At 47.9% G+C, this 20,287-nt stretch overlaps 1 protein-coding gene across 1 annotated transcript in view; it reads left to right on the forward strand.

Moving 5' to 3' along the window:
- The window catches only part of YPEL2 (yippee like 2), a 55,949-nt gene that overhangs the window by 23,461 nt on the left and 12,201 nt on the right, over positions 1-20,287 (forward strand). Inside the window, exon 3 of the mRNA XM_060268576.1 lies at positions 11,953-12,267. Within this exon, the coding sequence (XP_060124559.1) occupies positions 11,953-12,267 (315 nt within the window). The remainder of the gene's footprint in view (positions 1-11,952; positions 12,268-20,287) is intronic.

Genomic DNA, 20,287 nt, shown 5'->3' on the forward strand with positions numbered 1-20,287 from the left:
GGATGACTCAGGTACAAAAGATATGCCTCGGCGCATCGGCTTGCCTCGATGCCTTTAATTGCTACGTCCCCAAATCCCGCAACGCTAGCCAGTGGTGCAAGCTCTCTAAACCTGGTAACCATTTCGTTATGGTTCCCCCACGCGGAACACCCATTGGTTTGGACCTATTTTCTCGTATCTTTTCCCCCCAAGCATTTATCACATGGGAAAGAGAGAGAAATTGCTGTTATTGGCCGTAGACATGGAACGCCTCTGGTGTAGGAGACTCTAAATAACATCACGTCCTGGGAGGGTTGCACTGTGCTAATCACCATTTGGCTTAGATTAGCTCATATATCTGAGTTGCTAAATCTGTGGCTGGCCCAGCTGCTGTTGAACGTCGGTCCCTGCCAGGGATCCAGGTATTGCATTTTGGCAGCCTCTGGAGAACTGCGAGTCAGCCACCCCTTTAACGCCCAACCTTTGGCCATCGGGTGCCCTTCCAGGTGTTTTGGAAGCAGCGCTGGCCAGGGAAGATGGGAGAGCTGTAGTTCAGGCTGCCGAAGGCTGCAGTCAGCCCACACCTTTAGCAGTGCAAGACTGGCACACATCTCCATTTAAAATAATAATAATAATTTTGCCATCAGTGTTTTGGAAAAGCTCTGGTCACCACTTCGGAGGGTGAAGATGCGCGCACACGTTCTGGAGATGCTGTGTTCTTGCGTTGCTGACCTGCTAAGCTCCAATTAGCTGTTTGAACTTGGATCATTTGGAAGAGAAGCGCCATGGCAGGAGTGGGGGGGTGGGGTGGGGAGAGCAAGAGAATATATTTGTTCGAGCAGCTCTTGGCCGCCTGCCAAACTGTGCTCAGCGAAACATCTGTTGCTCCACATGGAGCAATGCCAGGAGGTGGCGATTATGTGGCACGATCCAGAAAAAGCAAGGGCAAATGGACATTTATTTTTATATGCATAGCACTGTCAACTTGGAAGGGGACCAAGGGGGTCATCTAGTCCAGCCCCTCTGCAATACAAGGGTAAGAAATAAACATTTCTCCTTTCGGAAAGGCGCTCACAACTCTCTCAGTTCTGCGGGCTTGAGGGCTGCCCTGCCCTCTGCTCTGCCACCGTGGGATGCATGCCAATCCTGATGGGGGGTGGGGAAGCTGGTTGCAACCCAACATTGAAACTGCTTTTTGGGGAAGCAGGGAGAGAGGAGATCCTGCCTGGAGGGGTGGGGAATCTGATGGATCTAGCAGACAGGTGAAACTCGGAAAATGGTAGAATATTGTCGAAAAGTGCATTTATTTCAGTAACGCAACTTAAAAGGTGAAACCCAATATATGAGACAGATGCATGACATGCAAAGCAAGATATGTCAACGACAAATAATTACAATTACAACAAATAGTCGTTAGGCGGGTCAATTATAAATGGAATGCAATTGATGAAATGTAATAGCGATGTTTATTTTTGTATTATTGTAACTATTTGTTTTATTACAGTCATACCTCGGTTTAAGTACGCCTCGGTTTGAGTATTTTCAGTTTAAGTACTCCGCAGACCCATCTGGAACGGATTAATCCACTTTCCATTACTTTCAACGGGAAAGTTCACTTCGGGTTAAGTGCAGACTTCCGGAACCAATTGTGTTTGTAAACTGAGGTACCACTGTACTGTGGAATTTCCAAAAGGAAGCATTTGTAAAAATTAAAATAAAATAAAAATATTAAGTTGCTTTACTGAAATAAATGCACTTTTCGACGATATTCTGATTTTCCGAGTTTCACCTGTACTTTCGGGCGCCATCTGCACCTTACATATGAAGCAGTATTATACCACTTTATAAAGAGTCAAGTATTCCTTCCCCCACAAAAAGAAGAAGGGAGAATCTTGGGAACTCTAGTTTGTTAAGGGTGCTGAAAGACATTAGGAGACACTATGCAGCGCTACAATTTCCAGAGCGGTGTAGCAATGAGTCCCGCTTCCCAGGGAAGCTACACTTCCCAAGGTGCTTTGGAGGAAGCCATGGCAGTTTGAAGTATGTTGCTGCTTTAAAGTGTAGATGAAGCCTAAAAGTTGCTGTGCTGGAAATGGAACCCAGGAAATGGCAGGGCAGAGTCTCAAACAAATTTGTGCTCTCCCAAGCCCACATTCCCAGCATGTTTGCAGTCCTGTCTCAGCGGCGTCTACGCTGGCTTGGTCATGTTCACAGAATGGAAGATGGCAGGGTCCCCAAGGACATGCTTCAGGCACCAGGCCCGTTGGCAGACCAACTCTGTATAAAAATGTCAGCAGACATGACACGAAGGCTGGCAACATCAACCTTGCTGTGTGGGAATGGCTGCTGGGAGGAGCCTGAACACAGTGCTTGAAGGATAGATAGTCAGTTTGTGCATGCAAAACAGTGACCAGAGGAATGCCCTCTGGGAGGAGCGCAGAGAGGAGAAACGCTGTCTGTAGCAGCACAACCAGACGTCATCCTCTGCCCCAACTGCAACAAAACATGTCTCTCCCATATTGGTCTCTACAGCCACAGTGTAGGCAGGCAGTGTAACTCTCCAACAGTTTGTCTTGCAAGACAGACAGACATGCCAACAACCCAGCCAAACATGGGATTGTGGGTTCAATCTATTACCTGGCTGTGTTACAGCAGGGCTCGGCCAGTGGGACAAATGCGGACCCCAAGCTTCTCTATGTGGCCCTCTGGACTCTTGCCAGCCCAGTTCTACACCTTCCTTGTTTACCCCCCGGGCAGGAGTGTGTCTGTTCATTCTGATAATGCCCAAATATGTGACTAGCCAAAGATTTTAAAATTCACATCTGTTGCTCTGCCCACTTTTGCCTTTGGCCCCGCCCACCTGTGGCATGTGGCCCTTGGAAGGTTGCCCATTACTGGGTGCAGCCCTAGAGCTGAAGAAGTTTCCCAAGTATATGTCTTCAGCTTTCAAAAAAGAGGTGGAATTCTTATCAGCACCACTTCACTTCTGGATTTCCAGTTTAAAGGATTTTTGATCTATTCCGTGGCCACGACTGAAGTTGAAGTTCAGTCGCTTATTTGGCGCATGGCTGCCTGACCATGCTGGAATAGAAAAATAAAATTTATGTGTCCCTGCAACCCCCAATAATGTGATGCTTCCTAACCTACAATATATTCTCCTTTCCAAAGCCCTAGCTCGGTGGGTGGGTGGGTGGGGTGTTAGAACATCTGCTTTGCATCTAGAAGGTCCAATGTTCAATGTCAAATGACATCTCCTGGTAGGGCTGTGAAATACCCGCTTCCTGAAAAATCTGGAGTGACGCTGCTGGTCAGTGTCGACAATACTGAGCTAGATGGTGTGGCTCAGCATAAGGCAGCCTCCTATGTTTGTGGAATATATATATATATTTAATGGGAAAGTAGGATACAGCTTCTGTCTCACCCCCTCACCATAAAAAGGCACAGCAGAGTGATGTGCGACACTGGGGTGAGTCACGATTCAGCCAGCATCTCTCACTGGGGTCCCTCGCTGCATGAATGTGTGAAAAGTGTCTCATTTCTTCAAGAGGGGGGGCTGGCAAAATAAAAACTGCGGTGAGGAAGGGATGAAGCTTGGTGGAAGAGGTTTGTGGGATGTTAATTTTTTTCTTTAAGGATTGGGATTTTAAAATTTTGCTTTAGCAAGTCTACAGCAGGGGCAGGAAACTTTTCTGCCTAGGAGGCCACCTGCCCTCACTGTGACATCAGATGCGGCTGCGCTTTGTAGCCCCAACCGTCAGGACGTCAAAGAGCAGCATGGGCCTGTTGGAAAGCCCCTTTGCAAAAAGTCCAGCGCTGTTTTTTAAACCTCTGGGAAGCTGAGCTTTGAAGAGCAGCCCGGGGCTGGGTAGAAAGCAGCTTTCAGACAGCTGTGTGCTGCATGCATCTGTTCAGCAGGTAGCACAGGATCTAACCCTGAACCTGCATCCATTAGTTGATGTTGCCCCCATCAGAGCGATGCCGGCTGAGTGGAAGGTGAATATGGGTTTTGAAACAACATCTTGCGGGCCTTGATTGGCCTGCAAGCCAGAGGCTGCTCCTTGCCTGCCTGCCCACCCGCCATCCATTGAGAGGTTGCTCCCCCCCGCCCCATCAAGTGTGGGTCAGGTACAGACAGCTGCTCCCTCTGAAGGTGGGGTAGGGGCTGTTGGCATCATCAAGCTGCTCCTATCAAGGGGGGGGGAGGACCTAGCACACTACCTCCTTGGAGGAAATGCAGGAAACAAATAAAATCGAAAATAATTCTAAATAGGGGAAAAATGCATTGTTCTGCTCTGGCCTCCCTGCCAGACCCCAGGAGTGCCAACATGGCCCTTTGACCATGGGAGCCCTGGCGCCTTGGGTACCATGTTGTGTGCATGGCCCTGGCACAGAAATTTATGGGTGCCCGGCCCTTCCATGGGGAATTTTGTGGGTGCTCGGACACCCAGGGGGTTGGCACCTATGTCAGACCTTGTGAGATGAGTGCAGTCTAGACGTTTAAAATGCACATCAAGCAGTAGTAAGAATTTGCCCCTGAGCATACACAGAGGGCAGAATGTCCAATAAGAAGGCACAGTCGCTCTATACCCGGAAAAGAGTCGTGCATATATGGGGAAGAGACCAATGCTCAGTGAATAGAACATATGCTTTGCCTCAAATTTCATCCCCAGCACCTCCAGTTGGAAAGAACCCTAGGTAGCTGGCAAGAGCTGCTGCCAGTCAAAGCAGGCAATATTGGGCTAAGTGGGCAAATGATCTGGCCTGTGATTTGTACATTCTTACAGGATAAGTTAAGGTGGGGAAGTGTTTTTGGTTCAAAGGCCATGCTCCTTTCTGTTTGTGAATTTTGTGGCTTTTTCATACAGTGGGTAGGGTTGCCAGCTCATGTCGGACGTGTAGCTCCAACAACTTTGTTGTGTCCAGATTTTCACTTTTTGACACGCTCACACAAGCCTCTCTCTGGCCGTCATCCAGACTAGCAAGAGACACTATCAGAGTTCAAGGACACATTCCAGCTGGTCACTATCATTCACACTTCTCAGCAAGTTTACACTTATCTACAGCTCAGTAGGGATTGCCAACAGATCTCATACTGGCTGGCTCTTCTGCCCATAATAGCCAGCTGATTGGCCCAGATTGGCAGGGGAAGCCTTTTCATGTGTGTTTGGGAGAGAGAATGAAAGGGAAAGGGCGTGTGGGTAGAGCAGACCTTGCCACCCAGGCAAAGGCTCCCTCCAAAAACAGAATCTCCTTCTCGACAAAGCTTTAAACCGCTGGAGGGGGCGTTGATTTGAGGGAAGCCCCTATTTAAGGAGCAGGGAGTGGAAGTCAAACACTCCCTAATCTTCAAATACTCCGGCAGCTCTCCCATCAGGAATAGAAACAGAAGGCTCTGGGCTTTAAATAGCTCAAAAAGGCCTTTTCCATCCAGCCATGAGCTGGCCAAAGCATAAAAGAAGGGGCCCTGGGAGGCTGCAACTGGTTTTATTTATATACAGTATTTTTGTGCGATCAACAATGGCGACGTGTGGGCATATTCACACCAGCCTCTTTACACAGCGGGAAGTTGGATTAGGATCCACAAATCGGCAGCCCATTTTCTCCGAAAGCTACCTTAATCCTGAGTCAGACCCTTGGCCCATCAAGCTCAGGATTGCCTACACTGACTGGCAGCAGCTCTCCAGCCATGCAGGTCTTTCTCCATCCTGCTTGGAGGTCTGCTGGGGATTGAGCCTGGGCAAAGCTTGAGGCTCTTCCACTGAAACAGAACACTCTCCCAGTCCTCACGATTCTGGGTTAAGGGTTGGGTTAATTGGAAACCCTTGTTGATTTGGAGGCCTCTGAAGACATCGCGCAACGCAGGGTCCCCGAGGTGGAGGAAGCAGCCTTCATCTGTGTTTGGAAACCAGACGCCATGTTGAATCAAGATGGCGGACCAATGAACCTTAAATAGACACTAGCAAATGGGCTGGGTCAGGTAGGAGCTCTGGGTTGGTTGTGCCCTAAAACTCACAAAGTCACTATCCGTATAAAAAAACACAATGTTTTTGGGTTTGTGGTGCCGGGAACTCCCTGCTGGTAAACAAATACTGTAGACCAGGTCTGCTCTGGTCAGACCTCACCTGGAGTACTGTGTCCAGTTCTGGGCACCACAGTTCAAGAAGGATACGGACAAGCTGGAACGTGTCCAGAAGAGGGCAACCAAAATGGTCAAAGGCCTGGAAACAATGCCTTCTGAGGAACGGCTTAAGGAGCTGGGTATGTTTAGCCTGGAGAAGAGAAGGTTAAGGGGTGATATGATAGCCATGTTCAAATATATAAAAGGATGTCCTATAGAGGAGGGAGAAAGGTTGTTTTCTGCTGCTCCAGAGAAGCGGACACGGAGCAATGGATTCAAACTACAAGAAAGAAGATTCCACCTACGGTAAACATTAGGAAGAACTTCCTGACAGTAAGAGCTGTTCGGCAGTGGAATTTGCTACCAAGGAGTGTGGTGGAGTCTCCTTCTTTGGAGGTCTTTAAGCAGAGGCTTGACAGCCATATGTCAAAATTGCTTTGATGGCGTTTCCTGCTTGGCAGGGGGTTGGACTGGATGACCCTTGTGGTCTCTTCCAACTCTATGATTTTATGACCAGATACCCCAATGCGAAGCCCAAAAAGCAGGACCTGAGCGCCACAAAAACACTCCCTCCACTTCTAATTCCCAACAACTGGGATTCGCTGCCTCCCACAGTGGAGGCTGAACTCAGCCATTGTGGCTTGTAGCCCACCTGCGTCCCAAGCCTGTGTGTGTGTACCCCCATCTCCTGCCTCACTTTCCATAGTCTGGAATCGGAGAGGTTTGGCAAGCGGCAGGCAAGCTCAGAGCATCTCGAGGGCTCCCCCCCCTTTTCCCCCCCTGCTGAAAAGCCGATCTGCTCAGTTGGCAGTTCTGCAAAGTGTTGCATTCCCTTTCTCTCTCTTTTTTAGGCTTAAAAGCGCTGAGTTTACTGCGATGGTGATGGCAGAGGGCCCTTGCTCAGCAGTTTACGAGACAAGTGAGGCATTCGTGCCTGTCATTGCCCTCCTGGGGCAGAGCGGAGCAGGGATCCTCGGTAGCTGGCTGGGGAGAAAAGCGTCCTTTTGGAGTGTCCGGCATTAGAATCGCGGAGTTGGCAGGGACTTCAAGAATCCTCTAGTCCAGCCCCCCGCAACGCTGGCCTTACAGGAGCTGTGAGCTATTTCATGTAATACCCCACCTTCCCAGAGAACTCTGGGAATTGTAGCTGTGTGATGGGAAGAAGGGCCTCCTTGCCACTCTCAGCACCCTTAAGAAACTACAGCTCCCAGAATTCCTTGGTATGATCCCACTCTTAATATATGGTGCATATGGGGCCTGGGGGCTTCTCATCCTGTGGGGCAATGGTACCCCATACCCTCCAACATTTCTCAGATAAAAATATTGATGTCCCATTCCACAATGATAATTTTACTCTTTATACCACACAAATCTTAGTGGGTTGCCCCAGCCAACTTCCGGGCAGCTTCCGACATATATGAAAACATAATAAAACATTAAACATTCTTTTTTAAAAAACCTTCCCTATACAGGATTGCCTTCAGACGGCTCAGGGGTCGGATAACTCCATACCCTCCAACATTCCTCAAATGGAAATAGGGACATCCTAAGGAAAAGTGGGACATTCTGGGATCAAATCAGAAACCGGGTGTCTCTAAATCAGGGACGTCCCTGAAAATAATAATAATAATAATAATAATAATAATAATAATAATAATAATATTGTATTTATACCCTGCCCTCCCCAGTCAAAACCGGGCTCAGGGTGGCTAACACCAATGAAATTACAAAAAGACATAAAAGAAAAGAAAACAATTAAAACAATTAATTAAAATGCAGATTAAAATACAATATTAAAATTTAAAATGCAGCCTCATTTTAAGTAGTCCATAAATCCAAACCATGAGGGAGGAAAACACAGGGGTCAGACTGAATCCAACCCAAAGGCCAGGCGGAACAGCTCTGTCTTGCAGGCCCTGCGGAAAGATGACAAATCCCGCAGGGCCCTGGTCTCCTGTGAAAGAGCGTTCCACCAAGTTGGGGCCAATACTGAAAAGGCCCTGGCCCTAGTTGAGGCCAATCTAGCCACCTTATGGCTCGGGATCTCCAGAATATTGTTGTTTGTGGACCTTAAGGTCCTCCGCGGGGCATACCAGGAGAGGCGGCCCCGTAGGTACGAGAGTCCGAAGCCGCAAATAGGGACACTTGGAGGGTTTGGTACCCCAGCACACAGTTTGGGGATATTTCTGCTTCACATCCTCTAAACGCCCCGGGGGCTTCTGTGGGGGAAGAAGTCTGTGGTTGAAACTTCCCTTCTGTCTAGTGATCCAGGCGGCTGGGTCAATTGGGATCTCTTCTGCTCTCCTACTATCTCCACCCACTGTGGTATCTCTCAAATCCCCCTGAGTGATCAGCAGCCCTGCCTCTGCTGAGCTGGGGGAACGTCTTCATTGTGTTGAGATTTGTGGTTTGGGGTCTTTTTGTTAGGGAGATGGTTTTCAGCAGGACAGAAATAGTTGGAGGTCACCTTTTGGGAGATCAATTCTTCTGCTTTTGGCAAGTTACTTCAGCCAGCTTAGAGAAAACTTTTTCTGCTTTCCCCCTTTCATTTTGTCTGCTGGGGAGTTTCCCTTCCAAGTTAACCAGATAGTAAAGTGATTAAAAAAAAACCACCCAGGTAATACAATGGATGGGGGGAAGCGTATTTACATCAAGAAGAATGAACACCCTATGGTTTTAGCAGAATGGTTGTGTTACTTCAAATATAGGTGAAATGCTTAATATGCGGAAGGATGTTTAAACTGGCCACTTCTAAATTGGAGGAAGAACAGCTGGGGCCATAATGCAGATCAGGGATTGTCCAGCGACAATGCTATCCATGTGCTTTTTGGCTCCCAAAGATGCTCTTTTCAGAAAACTTTTGGGGAGAGATGATTTTCAGCAAGGACCTGGTTTGTGGACCCCAATCTTGATCGGGGCACATTCTTGACCAAATGGGGGCTGCTGCTTTTTATCTCCTCTTCAGAATAAAAACGACGAGTTTCTGTGTATGAAAAATATACTGTGTCATTTGGTCCTCAGTTGATCGATTGCCTGAGGTTTTAATATATTTGAAACCTGCATCGAATCAGCATATGCCCCAAACTATATATCTATATGAAAATAGTGCATCTTGCTGCTTGAAGGTTGTTGTTTTTAAAGGTACATATATATATACATATATATGTATATATATACTGACTTGCCTAAATATAAGCACTGTTTAAATCAATAAAAATAGCAGCCCAATAACAGCACACACTTGCTATGTAGGTCCTGTAGAACACAGTAGAATTAACTTCCTTCTTCTGAGTAATCATGCAAAGGACCTATTTCGTTCAGTATTTTTTCAACTGCTACCACCCCCAATCGCTGACAGTACAGTGGTATCTCGCAAGACGAATGCCTCGCGCAACGAAAAACTCACAAGATGAAAGAATTTTGCGTTGCGCGAGGGACTCGCAAGACGGCAAGGTTTTCTTGCGAAGCGCAGCCATAGAATGTAGCGCAGTAAGGCGGCAAAGGAAGATCAGCTGTCAGCGCGGGATGCTGACAGCTGATCTTCCTTTGCCAGGGGGGACGGAGCCGAAGCGTGGCGGTGCGGTGGCTGCCCCTGCCTGTCTTCCCCTTGGCCAGTCCCCCGGAGCCCATAGGAACACGTTGATTAGGTTTCAATGCATTCCTATGGGAAACCGTGACTCGCAAGACGAATATTTCGTAGGACGAATTGAGTCCTGGAACGAATTAAATTCGTCTTGCAAGCCACCACTATATAGGGTTGCAAACCATAAACCCATGTTGACCAGCCTGGCACCTTCTAGATGTTTGGAACTTCAGTTCCCATCAGCCTCAGGCAAATGGAGGTTCTAGCCCCACAAATATATGGCAATTTATTCAATAAGTAAAAGCAGTTCCTTGACAATTACCCCATCCGTTGACCAACTCTGTAAGTAAAAGGACTAGAGACATGACCAGGCACCCCCAAACTCGGCCCTCCAGATGTTTTGGGACTACAACTCCCATCGTTCCTAGCTAACAGGACCAGTGGTCAGGGATGATGGGAATTGTAGTCCCAAAACATCTGGAGGGCCGAGTTTGGGGGTGCTTGGACATGATGATGAATATATTTTGAATTGTGACCCTAATTTAGGAACCTGTGACATCCATCCCAATCATTGTTTCTCAACTAGGAAGGTATGCCTCTCCCCGGGGGTGTTTGGGTGTGTGCTTATGAAGATATGGGGAGGGGCGAGTGAGTGTTTTCAAAAAAACATAATTTGGCTGAATATTTGGATTAATTGATTAACTGATATTTGTATAATTTGGAATATGATTGGGTGGTTAAAGTGGAAAATTTAATAAAAATGATTTACAAAAAACATCAGCAGCCTAAGTTAAAAATTTTTTGATGCAAATAAAATAATCAGGCAAGCCATGTTTGAAGGGGCAGCGTGGGATTTTTAGCTAAAAGGGGAGCTAAAAACATTGAGAAACTCTGCCCCAGATGTTGTTGGATTCCCGTCATCCCTGACCACTGAGCATGCTGCCTGAGACTGGTGGGAGTTCACCAACATCTGGAAAGCTACAGCCCCCCCCCCGCCTGCCCCCCCCCGCCTTCCTGCCCTGGGTAAAAGGATATAGGCCTGACTGGGAGGCAACCCGCGTCTCTGTTGAGAACATAGCAACCAGCCTTATACTGAATCAGACCTTTGGTCCATTTAGCCCAGTATTGTCTGCACTGACTGGCAGCCTCTTTCCAAGGTTTCAGGCAGGAGTGCCTCCCAGCCCTACCTGGAGATGCCAGAGATTAAACCCTGGGACCTTCTGCTTGCAAAGCAAGCGCTCTCTCGTTGAGCTCTAGGCGGCCCTTCCTCATACTTGAAATACTTAGGTGCTAAGACTACAAATCCTGCGCACACTTTCTTGGAATTTAAGTCCCATTGAGCTTAATGGAGCTTATTTCTGAGTCAACATGTAGATGAGATTGCACACTGTAAAAACTGTCAGTTTTAGCCCCACAAATGCACCCCTGGAGGCTTCATTTTATTGATTTTAAAATAAAGAGACAGAGGGCTAGAAACTTGAAAACTGCTCAGAAAGCAAACAGGCCTAACCTGTTTTGTATTCTGTGTTGTGAAAGCACAACTATGTTTCTGGAGAAGCTCTTTTCTCCACCCCTATTTTTTATCTCTCTTTTAAAAGGAAATTTCTAGTGTTCGCATCTCCACCGAAGACAGCTTTCGAGAGATCTGGTGTTGGAGACGTTGGCATGCTTGCTAACTTTTTCATTGGCTTTGCTCGGACTAACTTCTGAGTAAACCCACCTAAGGTTGTGCCGTAAGGAAAGCCGTTTCTAGGAGCTCAGGGAAAAATCCTGGCATATTTCAAATTGCATTTCCTTCTCAGCAAATAATTGGGGACTGGGAGTTGACAGATTCCAGGTGTGTGTTGATGTGTGAACTGGGACAGGTTTTTAATTTATTTGTTTCCCCATTGCAAAATGATTGGGGCTGCTCATGCAAGAAACAAATATGAGAGGTTTTAGCTGTGTGTGCTTCTGCAAACACAAGTTCGCCATTCACAACTGGAACTTGAGCAATTATAGATGTTTCTGCGTGTGTGTGCATTTGTGTGTGTGTGCCCAGGCTTAAATTTAATTTCCTTATTGGAAAACCTGGTGTTTCTCATTCAGAACGGGAACTTTAGAGATTTCAGGGGTGTATGCATGCAAACCCAGGTTTGAATTCAACTTTCTGCTTGGAGAAATATCAGGGTTGCCGGAACCTGAAAAATTTCAGGTGTCTGCCTGTGCGGCTTTTTATCTGTTTAAACCCTTTGTTTCACTCCCTTGTTCTTTCTTCTTCTGCCCTCTGCAGGTCCGAGCAGGTCGTCGACCGGCCCCTGCTCCAGGTTCTCTTCCCCCGAAGCCATCGCCAGCGTGTGGAGCCCGCCCCACACCCGCCCCCTGCCAAGCCACGGCCTTCACCTGCGTGTTCCAGTGTTTCCCCTGCGACCCGTCTTGTGGGAGCGCCTCGTGGGCCACCCCCGAGTTCACCCAGCGCTCCGTGGCTCCAATGGTGAAGATGACACGGTCCAAGACGTTCCAAGCTTACCTGCCTTCGTGCCACAGAACCTACAGCTGCATCCACTGCAGAGCCCACCTGGCAAACCACGACGAACTCATTTCCAAGGTACGCCTTGGGAGCGCCGGACTCCAGGGCTTGCGAGCGGGGAGAAGGGGCAGTTGCCTCTCCGCTCTGCTTGTGGGCTTCCTGGAGGCATCGGGGTTGACCCCGGGATGCTGGGCTGAATCAGCCTTGTCTTGGTCCAGCAGAGTTCTTCTGCGATGTTCCTGTGTGGACCGGGCATCTCTTATGGGGATTTTGGAACGGCTCGTTGCCTTGGATAATGACCCATGTGGAAAGCTTTAGGCCGAGGAGCTGAGCTGCAACAAGGCGGCCACCAGGTTTTATGGAATCATGTTGCCCCCTCCTCCAAAGGCATATAAGGTTCTTCTTAATCCTCACTAATAACCCTGCGAGGTAGGCAAGGCTGGCCCAAGGTCACCCAGCAAGCTTCATGGCTGAATGCAGATGTTCGAACCGTGGCTTCTTTCCCACCCTCCCCTGCCCCTGCCCTCCTAGTCTGAAACCTTAACCACTGCACCACACTGCCTCTCGGTTCCTATTCCTGTAGAATCATAGAATTGTAGAGTTGGAAGGGACCCCGAGGCTCATCTAGTCCAGCCCCCTGCAATGCAGGAATCTCGGCAAAAAAGCAGCGATGACAGGTGGCCGTACAATCTTAAAAAAACTCCAAGGAAGGAGAGCGCACAACCTTCCGAGGGAGACTGCTCCACTGTCAAACAGCTCTTGCTGTCATTAAATTCTTCCTGATGTTTAGTTGGACACTCCTGTACTAAAGCAGTGGTGTAGTTTGCCTCTTCCACACTCCCTCGGAGAGGCATTCCTCATCTGCCTCCTTGACTTTTCCGATAATTGCATGGTTAGGCTTGCTATAAAATTCAGTGCATTTATTTCTCCCGTATCTATCTCCCTTCTTCTGTGTAGGTTTCCGCCACCCTCTAGTTTTATCCTGCCAACAAGCCTGCGGGGTAGGCCAGGCTGGGATAAGTTTATTGGCCTGCAAAGCGCCGTGGAAAGGACCATTCCCGGGAACCTGCCTTGAGCTCTTTGCCAACTGCAGGCGTCTTGAGGAGTCGCCTTGGCTGCCCAGAGAGGCTGGCTGTGGGTCAGAGGAGGGCACAGCTTTTCATCTGGCCAACCTTCCAAGGACTACATACTGTTGGTGGGCAGGACCAGAGGACAAAGTGGGTGGATCATTGAATTGGCATTTTACCTTTAGACAGGAGGCTCATTTCTATAGCCACTCTTGGTCCGGCGCTCTCGGCCCTCCATGCAGCCAAGCAAGAGGCGTTATCAGAGTCATAGAATCATAGAGTTGGAAGAGACCACAAGGGCCATCCAGTCCAACCCCCTGCCAAGCAGGAAACACCATCAAAGCATTCTTGACATATGCCTGTCAAGCCTCTGCTTAAAGACCTCCAAAGAAGGAGACTCCACCACACTCCTTGGTAGCAAATTCCACTGCCGAACAGCTCTTACTGTCAGGAAGTTCTTCCTAATGTTTAGGTGGAATCTTCTTTCTTGTAGTTTGAATCCATTGTTCCGTGTCCGCTTCTCTGGAGCAGCAGAAAACAACCTTTTACCCTCCTCTATATGACATCCTTTTATATATTTGAACATGGCTATCATATCACCCCTTAACCTTCTCTTCTCCAGGCTAAACATACCCAGCTCCCTAAGCCGTTCCTCATAAGGCATCATTTCCAGGCCTTTGACCATTTTGGTTGCCCTCTTCTGGACGTGTTCCAGCTTGTCAGTATCCTTCTTGAACTGTGGTGCCCAGAACTGGACACAGTACTCCAGGTGAGGTCTGACCAGAGCAGAATACAGAGTCCAGGAACACATTTTTCTGCCAGGCAAAAACATGCAAGGAGGGTGTGCAAGGGGTGAGCTGGAGGAGGGGATGTGGCCTGGGGAGAGTCCTGAGGGCCAGGTGGAGTGGTGCAAAGGGCCCATCAATGGCCCTCGGTCTGGAAGCCCCCCACCCTTTCCTTTCACTTTTCCCGTTTCCACTTTTTATTTGTGTCCCACCTTTCTATATTACACCATACACAAGGCGGTTTACAAATCGAAGGAACAACAAAATAGAGAGACAAATCACACACCTAATAACACTCTGACCCCATACGCAAAAGTCACAATAAAAACATCACTTTAAAACTAACAACATATTGAACAAAGCAACAGGCAGTTATCTGTTAGAATGTAATAGCAAACTGTAAAATTAAAGGTCAGCAAATAATAATTAAACTCTTTACACTTAAGAATTACAATAAAGAATTACTAAACTATAATCAATGAAAATAATGGGAAGGCACAATGCATAAAATACCACAAAACAAACCCATGTAAAAGGATCAAATTGAAATAACAAAGACAACAGGACCCTCTCTTGCCCTCCACCAAATATATATATATATATCTCTCTGAAACTTTTTGGCACATAGATGTGTTGCTTTCCAAAGGAAAATGTGGTCCTTAATTAGCAGATTCTATTTTGGGGAGGCACATTGATCACCCTATGCTTTTAAGTAGGCCCCTTAAATCCATTCCAGGAAGTGAGCATATGGAAATGCATTTTTTGCTTTCTCGTTGGGTGGTTTGGTGGGTCCATCTGTCCCCGCCCCCCCCCCCGGCTGTCTTTGGCAGGTGTGAGGGTGAAAGGCTTTTGTTTCAGCTGCATTGTATCTCATCTGTAAGAAGATCTACGTAGTGGCTTTGTAGTCTGGCCAAGAAAGTTCTTAGGAGGTTTAAGCGAAAGCAGAGTGGCGACGGGCAGATGCGGCATGGTTTCTTTCTGTGGATTCTTGTATCCCACTTGCTTTCACAAATGTCTTAATGTCTAGGTGTGGTCAGTGGGTCTGGTAGCGACCAACTGCACCTTTGCCCTGTCCAGTGGGTTTTTAGAACCCAGATCCTCCCGGTCTTTGGGCTGACTCAAAAAAACCCACAGAGCAGAGTCCGGTGGAGGGCATTATGCAGAATGTATGCATCCTCTTTACTCACTGAACCATCCTGCTACCTGCTGCTACAGGTAATTATTATTATTATTATTATTATTATTATTATTATTATTATTATTATTTTATTTATACCCTGCCCATCCGGCTGGGTTTCCCCAGCCACTCTGGGCGGCTCCCAAAAGATTAAAAACAGAATAAAACATCAAACATTAAAAACTTCCCTAAACAGGGCTGCCTTCAGATGTCTTCTAAAAGTCAGATAGTTGTTTATTTCCTTGACATCTGATGGGAGGGCGTTCCACAGGGCGGGCGCCACCACCGAGAAGGCCCTCTTCCTCATTCCCTGTAACTTCGCTTCTTGCAGTGAGGGAACCGTGGCTAGAAGGCCCTCGGTGATGGAGCCTCTCCTTCTCTCCCCCCGCCCCCCGCCCCTCTCCAGCTTCCACTTCTGCCCCTGATTCTGGACTGCTCTCTGCCACATCTTCTTCCTGCTCACTAAACCCCGTTGCCTCTTCATCTTCCAACATCTCCTCTTCCCAGGCTGCTCCCTCTGACCTCTCCTCCTCGTCCCACCGCCACTTCCTGGGCTCTGAGCTTTCATCCATTGGGGGTTTCCCAGCTGGTGCCTCTGCACCCAGTCAGTCCATGACGGAGAACTACTTCTGCATTTAGAAGCCAACAACCACTGGCTTTCCAAGGCCCTCAGCCAGGGACACGGAAGCTTTTCCTGCTTGAGGGCCACGTTCTCTACTAAGCAACCTTCCAAGGGCCACGTGGTAGGCGGAGCCAGAGGGGAAGGTGGGTGGAGAAACAAAGGGAAATGTGCTGCAGGCTAATTTCTGCACCCGCTCGTACATGCCTCTCTGCCTATCCTCCATCCTGGCAAGCAAGGGGCATGATTGGACTACTGCAATGCGCTCTACGTGGGGCTACCTTTGAAGGTGACCCGGAAACTACAACTAATCCAGAATGCGGCAGCTAGAGTGGTGACTGGGAGCGGCCGCCGAGACCACATAACACCGGTCTTGAAGGATCTACATTGGCTCCCAGTACGTTTCCGAGCACAGTTCAAAGTGTTGGTGCTGACCTTTAAAGCCCTAAACGGCCTCGGTCCAGTATACCTAAAGGAGCGTCTCCACCCCCATTGTTCTGCCCGGACACTGAGGTCCAGCTCCGAGGGCCTTCTTGCAGTTCCCTCATTGCGAGAAGCCAAGTTGCAGGGAACCAGGCAGAGGGCCTTCTCGGTGGTGGCGCCTGCCCTGTGGAACGCCCTCCCATCAGATGTCAAAAAGGAAAACAGCTACCAGATTTTTAGAAGACATCTGAAGGCAGCCCTGTTTAGGGAGGCTTTTAATGTTTAAGAAATTAGTGTATTTTAATGTTTCTGTTGGAAGCCGCCCAGAGTGGCTGGGGAAACCCAGCCAGATGGGCGGGGTATAAATAATATATTTATTATTATTATATTATTATGATCAGAGATCAAAAACACCTTTCAGCTAAGCCCAAACACCCTCACTTAGGATGTGCAGCAAGTCCAGTGAAGGGCGTGGCCTGAGGAAAGAGGGTGTGGCCTCAAGACAATTCCAAGAGCCAGAGAGAGAGAGGCCTGGGGGCCACATCTGGGATTCTACCCAACCCTGCCCTAAATGAGGGAAATTTGGCATTTTTTGTGACACATTGTAGCTCTCTCAAACACATGCATGCCCAATAGGTTGGTTTTTTCTGACTTGGATGCATCTGTCTCTCTTTTTTAAAAAAGAAGAAGAAATAACTAAACAGTGATGTGCTTGATTATGGAAATATGTGGGGAATGCTTTTGCCGGCCTTCCCACACCTCCTTTTTCCTCCTTCTCTTCAAATGGGCTCTCCCAGCCCAAGTACTCAGACTGCTACTCTCTTGGAGACGTTTGTAAGGCTTTGAGCTGCCCTTTCAATAAACCCCCCCACCCCCCACCATAAATCTCTTCCCTTTTAAGAATCCTTTTCTGGGCACAGCTGCAAACCTCCTGGAGGAAAAATCAAAGCAAATGAAAAAACAGGACAGTAAAGCTCAAACTGTGTGGCATGGCCTGCAGAGGAGGGTTCCCGGTGGATCTCTGTGTGATCCATAGCTCCATCCTCTGGGCACTTTCCAATTGGACTCCTTTGCAGGGAAGCAAGTAATTCTGATTGAATCATTCAATCCTTTCTGTGACCGAGACACATTCAGGAGGTGGCTTGTGTTTTACCTGCCTGTAAAAATGCAATTAAAAACTATACAGCACCTAGCAAGGCACTGTACAATTCTTATGAAAGGAATAATAATAATAATAATAATAATAATAATAATAATAATAATAATAATAATTATAGTTATACCCCACTCCTCTGGCTGGGTTTACCCAGCCCCTCTGGGTGGCTTCCAGCACATATAAAAACCATAATAAAACATCAAATATTTTAAACTTCCCAATACAGGGCTGCCTTCAGATGTCTTCCAAAAGTTGTATAGTTATTTATCTCCTTGACATCTGATGGGAGGGCGTTTCATTAAGTGGTCCACCAAGTTCCAAGTGGTCCGAGGTAGAGGGAGAAGTTGAAGGACCATTGCTCTACAACATCAGGCATAGGCAACCTTGGCTCTCCAGATGTTTTGGAACTACAACTCCCATGATCCCTAGCTAGCAGGGCCAGTGGTCAGGGATCATGGGAGTTGTAGTTCCAAAACATCTGGAGAGCCAGGGTTGCCTATGCCTGCTCTGCATTGTCTCTTTGCCCCTTCCCCTCCCTAATCCTCCCCTCACTTGGAGGCAGTATACTGGGAACCAGAAGTGTTGCTCACAGTTCCTGCTTTCAGGCTTTCCATAAGCATCTGGTTGGCCGCTGTGAGATCATGATGCTGAACGGGTTCAGCCTGAACTGGCAGGTTATTCTTCCTGTTCCTGCCTCCAGGCTAAACATATTCTGACTTTCCAAAACATGGCTTGGTCTCCAAACCCCCTTGCCATTTTTATCTCCTTGCCGCGGGGAACATTCCATTTCTTTCCGATAACCTGCTGCGCCTTGTATTAGTTGGAGTACTCTAGGTAAGTACTGACCAAAGCAGAACATTGCCATTACTTCTCATTATTTGGTCACTTCACTATTGTTTGTTTGTTTGTTATTGATGCTGCCTAGAATTGCATTAGCCTTTTTAGACGCTGCGTCACGCTTCTGACTCATGTTTTACTCGCACCCGCATTTCCGTTCATTTTCAGATAGAAACCACACAGATCACGTTTATCATCTCATAACTCATGTCAGGGCCACGAATCGTCTGGGCTTTTTATTGGGCCAAGGCAGTATACTTGCTTAATTTTTTTTCCCCCAGTAGAAAATCTGTATGATATAACTTGTTGGGTTTGGCTTCCTCTACCACCTGTCAGTCTTGAGGGAATAAATTGCCGTTCTCCTGTTTTCTGATCTTTCAGAAGTAGGATTCTTTTGTTTGTAAGGCTGTTTTCCAACGAGAGAGAGAGAACTGTAAGGGCAGTATTATGTGAAAAGAATTAGCATTTATATAGAGCTCCGGGTGTTCAGTGTTCCTTGTGAATATTAACACCGCAGTCTTCCCAACAGGTACGTAAAAGAAAGCAGTGTTATCTCCACATTGCATTATGGCTGGCTGCATGTTTACATCATACAGCGGCTGCATGAAGATGTTTGAGCAAGTACCGCGACTGCCACCACCTCCAGGGACATCTCTCCCCCTTCCACCAAATCAGTCCCTCTCTTGACACCCAGGAAGACAAATCTGGGCAAAAACAGTCTAGCACAGGCATCCCCAAACTGCGGCCCTCCAGATGTTTTGGCCTACAACTCCCATGATTCCTAGCTAAGAGGACCAGTGGTCAGGGATGTTGGGGATTGTAGTCCAAAACATCTGGAGGGCCGAAGTCTGGGGGTGTCTGGTAGCAGAATGAGTATGAACCCCTTGAAAAGCACATACAGTCATATTTTGGGTCCCGAACACCTTGCGAGTCAAACGGGTTGGCTCCTGAACGCCACAAACCCGGAAGCGAGTGTTCTGGTTTGTGAACGTTCTTTGGAACCCAAATGTCCAACGTGGCTTCCGATTGGCTACAGGTGTATTAGCGCTGTATCAGACCCTTCTTACAGAGGGAGCCCAGGACTCCCAAGGGGCAGAGGAACTTACGCCCTGCCATAGCAGGGCAGCCTGGGGGGGGGCATAATGCACGTATTTATATACTAATGCAGTGCCCAATTTAGGGCTGCTCCCCCCAAAGAGGGGTGCCGAGCCGAGGGGGCACAAAATTGAGAAGACTCGTTTAGGAGTGCCAGATATGGGCCTTGCACAGGGCTCCATAGTACGAAAGATTACCAAAGTCCGCCCCTATACTAATGTGTGTTAATCATAATTTGGGGGGGACCAAAGTTCCCTTTCCTCTTGATTCCCTATCTCCATCGAAAGCTGCCATATACGGTACAGAGTCAGACCATTGGTCCACATAGCTCAGTACTGTCCACAGTCCTCCAGGATTTCAGTTAAGGGAGTCTTTTCCCAGCCCCTACCTGGAGAAGAAGAAGAAGTGTTTAGATTTGATATCCCGCTTTATCACTACCCGAAGGAGTCTCAAAGCAGCTAACATTCTCCTTTCCCTTCCTCCCCCACAACAAACACTCTGTGAGGTGAGTGGGGCTGAGACACTTCAGAGAAGTGTGACTAGCCCAAGGTCACCCAGCAGCTGCATGTGGAGGAGCGGAGACTCGAACCCGGTTCCCCAGATTAGGAGTCTACCGCTCTTAGATGCCATTGGGGCCTTCTGCATTTCGAGCAGATGTCCTACCACTCAGTTACGGCTCCTTCCCACTCTGTGGTTTGGCCTCCTTTCCCCCCTCCAACTAATTTAAAGTCCTTCCCCCACTATCCGCCCCCTTGCACACTACAGAGGTATCTTGTGGCCTGTTTCTTTGGGGTGTGGGTGGGGTGCTTTGTTTATTTTATTTTTAAGCCTCTGGTGGAGATTTCTGAACTGGTGGGCTGGAAGGGAAATGGAGTGGGTGTAGGAGCTGCGAATGCTGATTAAAAATAGATCTGAATCATTCCATCTGACCTGAGGGGG

Source organism: Zootoca vivipara, chromosome 15, assembly GCF_963506605.1.
Source record: "Zootoca vivipara chromosome 15, rZooViv1.1, whole genome shotgun sequence".
Classification (NCBI taxonomy): Eukaryota; Metazoa; Chordata; class Lepidosauria; order Squamata; family Lacertidae; genus Zootoca; species Zootoca vivipara.